Source organism: Montipora capricornis, chromosome 10 (assembly GCF_036669925.1).
Source record: "Montipora capricornis isolate CH-2021 chromosome 10, ASM3666992v2, whole genome shotgun sequence".
NCBI classification, from domain to species: Eukaryota; Metazoa; Cnidaria; class Anthozoa; order Scleractinia; family Acroporidae; genus Montipora; species Montipora capricornis.
Window position 1 is genome coordinate 942,167 of NC_090892.1, and position 3,328 is coordinate 945,494.

The following is a 3,328-nucleotide window of genomic DNA, read 5'->3' on the forward strand; positions in this document are numbered from 1 at the left end:
TTGTCAAGCCTTATCAAACTTCAAATGCGCCGTCGTCCTGCTTCGGAGCAGGACAAATTTTGTTAGGAGTGTCAATTATACATATTGTACAACCTAAAGAAAGCGTTTTCAAGTGCGGCCACGATTAGCAGATTGAAAATTTAGCGGAGACAATTTTTGTTGAGCCAAACAAATTTCTTCAGCCTAGTGCGTATGGGCCCTTAACTCGTCTTCGCTTCGTTTTTTTACTGAAACTCCTGTCTTTTATTGATACGACCGTTACTTATTTGGCTACGCTATGCCTTTTTCTATCCACGCCAAAAAGTAAAATTTAATGTGGCCTATGCGATCCTTGATGCGTATATTCCATGACGAACTTGCGACTAAAAATAAAATTTTAGCCGCAGTAAATTGGATGAGCTGATTGCTTGTATTAGAGTAAAGCTAAAATAAGCGTAAATGTTCCTTTCAATTGAAAAAAAAAAAAAGACAGACAGAAACAAACCGAGTCTAAAGTTTCTTGCTAAAATTTTCCTTTCATGTTTATCACTCAAAAGTTTACACTCGTCTTCAATTCTGCTGTCAAAAAGACGATCATAATTCAAAGTCGAATTTCACTTTGCTCACCGCGTTCGTTTTTAATTACCAGCTTTTTCACACCGTTATCTCAATTATATGATCTTACTTCTTTAAGCAATTGCCTTTTTTTTGTTTAACCAAAACTTTTCTCATTTGATCGCATACTTAAAAGTTTGGAAAGATTTGCACGAACTCCGAGCTCTCTCTTTGTAAACAAATCTGTGATTGACAGCTTCATTTTTTTACGGATGGTCTGAACTGACCGAAAACGAACAACGACTCCCTAGTGTATGTAGTGTCGCTGTAGTTTGCTGCAGCGAATAAAAAACAAGTTATTTTAAAAATAATGTTGCTGTTTAGATGGTCCCTTTCATTACGAAAGGTCTTATACGAAAATGATTTTGTCGAGCGTTGACTTCAAAATTTGCATGTTTTGTTTTGTCTCACGCTCGCCTGCGAGCAACTACATGTAGATATGTTAACTCGCTGTTTGTTCGTTTCTTTTTTTTTTTTTTGCACGGAACGAGGTAGTTTTCGCAAATTAGGTGACATCCTTTGACGCTCACGTTTTCTGTTGCATCCGTACATCAGTTGTTGCTGATCTTTTTTTTCGCTTTTGACGTTGTTATTTGAGGAATTTACGCACTTGCCGTAAAGCTGCGATCGTCGACTAACACTCCGAGTTGACTGACGACTCAGAGCGGATTATTTCCTCAAAAATGAAAAGTTAATGCCTCATCCTTGCCGGGTCGAATAAACTAGGCAAAGGAAAGTCCTTCAAAAGCAATTTCTGTTAGAAAGAGCAAACTGCGAGTTTGTTTTTCACCTCAATATTTTTTTCGCAATGGCGGCGTCCAAAAATTGTCGCCGTGAGCTCATGTGTCAAAGTTGTGTATTAAACAACTTTGACGGACAAACTTGTGTAATACACAACTTTGACGGACAAACTTGTGTATTACACAACTTTGACCGTCACTTTTGGCGGTCAAAGTTGTGTAATACACAAGTTTGACCGTCAAAGTTGTGTATTACACAAGTTTGACCGTCAAAGTTGTTTAATACACAACTTTGACGGTCAAACTTGTGTCATAAACGAAAAATTTAGAGTCCGGAAACAATATGTCAGTCCGGAAACAATCTGACAGGTGTTTACGATTCTCACTTAAGTAAGATGCAAGTGAAGTTTAATTTGGTAAGGTGAACCCTTATCACTCTGGCTCATCATCCAAAAAATAATGTGCACTAACTCCTGGGTCAAAGGCATGGGAAGAATACAATAAAAACCTAACAAACCTAAACAAATTAAATGATGCATTGACTATTGTTTTTTTACAGACTTGCATGTGGATCAAGTTGCCTTTGACAACATTGTTGTTTTAAGGACGGTGATATTTTTGCGCGGTTTACTGACTATGTGGGAAAAGCAGATCTTAACAAGTGTTATTAGGGGTAACTGTTGACGCATTTTTTGAAGATAATTAATCAACAATATTTGTAAAAAGTTTTATTAAAATACAAAGCAATGTATGGCCTTCTTTTCCAAATTCAAGCGTAATTATCTCTGAAAAATGCGTGGTTACCCCCAATTTTCTTTTGGGATACCAAGAGCACTTGCTAAGTTCTGCTTTCTCCGCATAGTTTTGAACCGCGCAAAAATATCCCTGTATTAATAAGCACCGCCGATAGGAAATCTGAGTATGTTGAGATGGGCAGAACGTATGCGCAATAACAATAGCAGGCACTGTCCTTAACATTGAAACTCTGTGACAACTTTGCTCACATCTCATTCACCTGACAATCATATAGTAGTTATTTAGTCACATAGTTTCCATTAATTAAAAGTTAAGCTGCATACAGTAAACCATTTTCTTAAAATTACCTAAAATATGATTTGAATGTGTATAAAATTAATAATCATAGAAACAATAGAGAGAAAATGTAGATACTCGTACAGTATATATCAAGGTACTCATTAAGATAATTGTTTTAAAAATAAATATTGAAGATATAGCTGGGAATATTCCAAAATAATGTCACAAACAGCAATTTTGATCGAGAAAATGTTTCTTAAAAATAAGACAAAAGCCTAAGTCGTAGCCTAGTAAAACAACGAAAGAGAAACATTACAAAAAGTACCTACTTACATGTATTACTGCTCTTGTAAGTACTACAACAATAACGTGTGATTTTACGTAACACATTTGTATTTATTTTATTTTATTTTATTTTATGTATCTTTTTATTACTCATTTGTTTTTGTTACTCTGTATTGGGTGCTATTGTCGGTTGAGGCTGCTTTTTTCGATGGTCATTGCATTTTTGGTTCGCAATCCTCCTTATGTCGTTCCACATCTTATTTAAAACATTTTCGGACAACAAAACCATAAGGGGCAAATTACTCATATTGATTATCATGAAGTCCACATGTACTCACAAGTCATGCCTTGGAAATAATTACGCACGACCTACAGTCGTAACCTTTGAAAATTGCTATGATCCTCAGATACATGTAGCATTTACAGGGAATCGAAGGAATCCTTTGCCAATCATATCATTTGCAACAACCACTCTTTTACTGGTCGAGCCAGCTCGTCACTAGAGTCTCTAGATGTGGCCCTGAATTCTGTAGTTTAGCCCTGGTCTTTCTTTAAAGGATTAAGTGCCAGCTGACGAGAATTCTTTGATATTTCGAGAGTATGCTGTTTCACATTGCTTTCGGCCTGGTCTGCAGTTATTACGAGTTCATCAAACTAGGTAATCTTTTACTGAT

General features: G+C 36.1%; 1 protein-coding gene across 1 annotated transcript in view; it reads left to right on the top strand.

Annotated features, from left to right (window-relative positions):
• The window catches only part of LOC138022042 (uncharacterized), a 14,341-nt gene extending 11,013 nt beyond the window's left edge, over positions 1–3,328 (top strand). Inside the window, exon 5 of the mRNA XM_068869064.1 lies at positions 1,894–3,328. Coding sequence (XP_068725165.1) covers positions 1,894–1,921 — 28 coding nt within the window. The 3' untranslated portion in view covers positions 1,922–3,328. The remainder of the gene's footprint in view (positions 1–1,893) is intronic.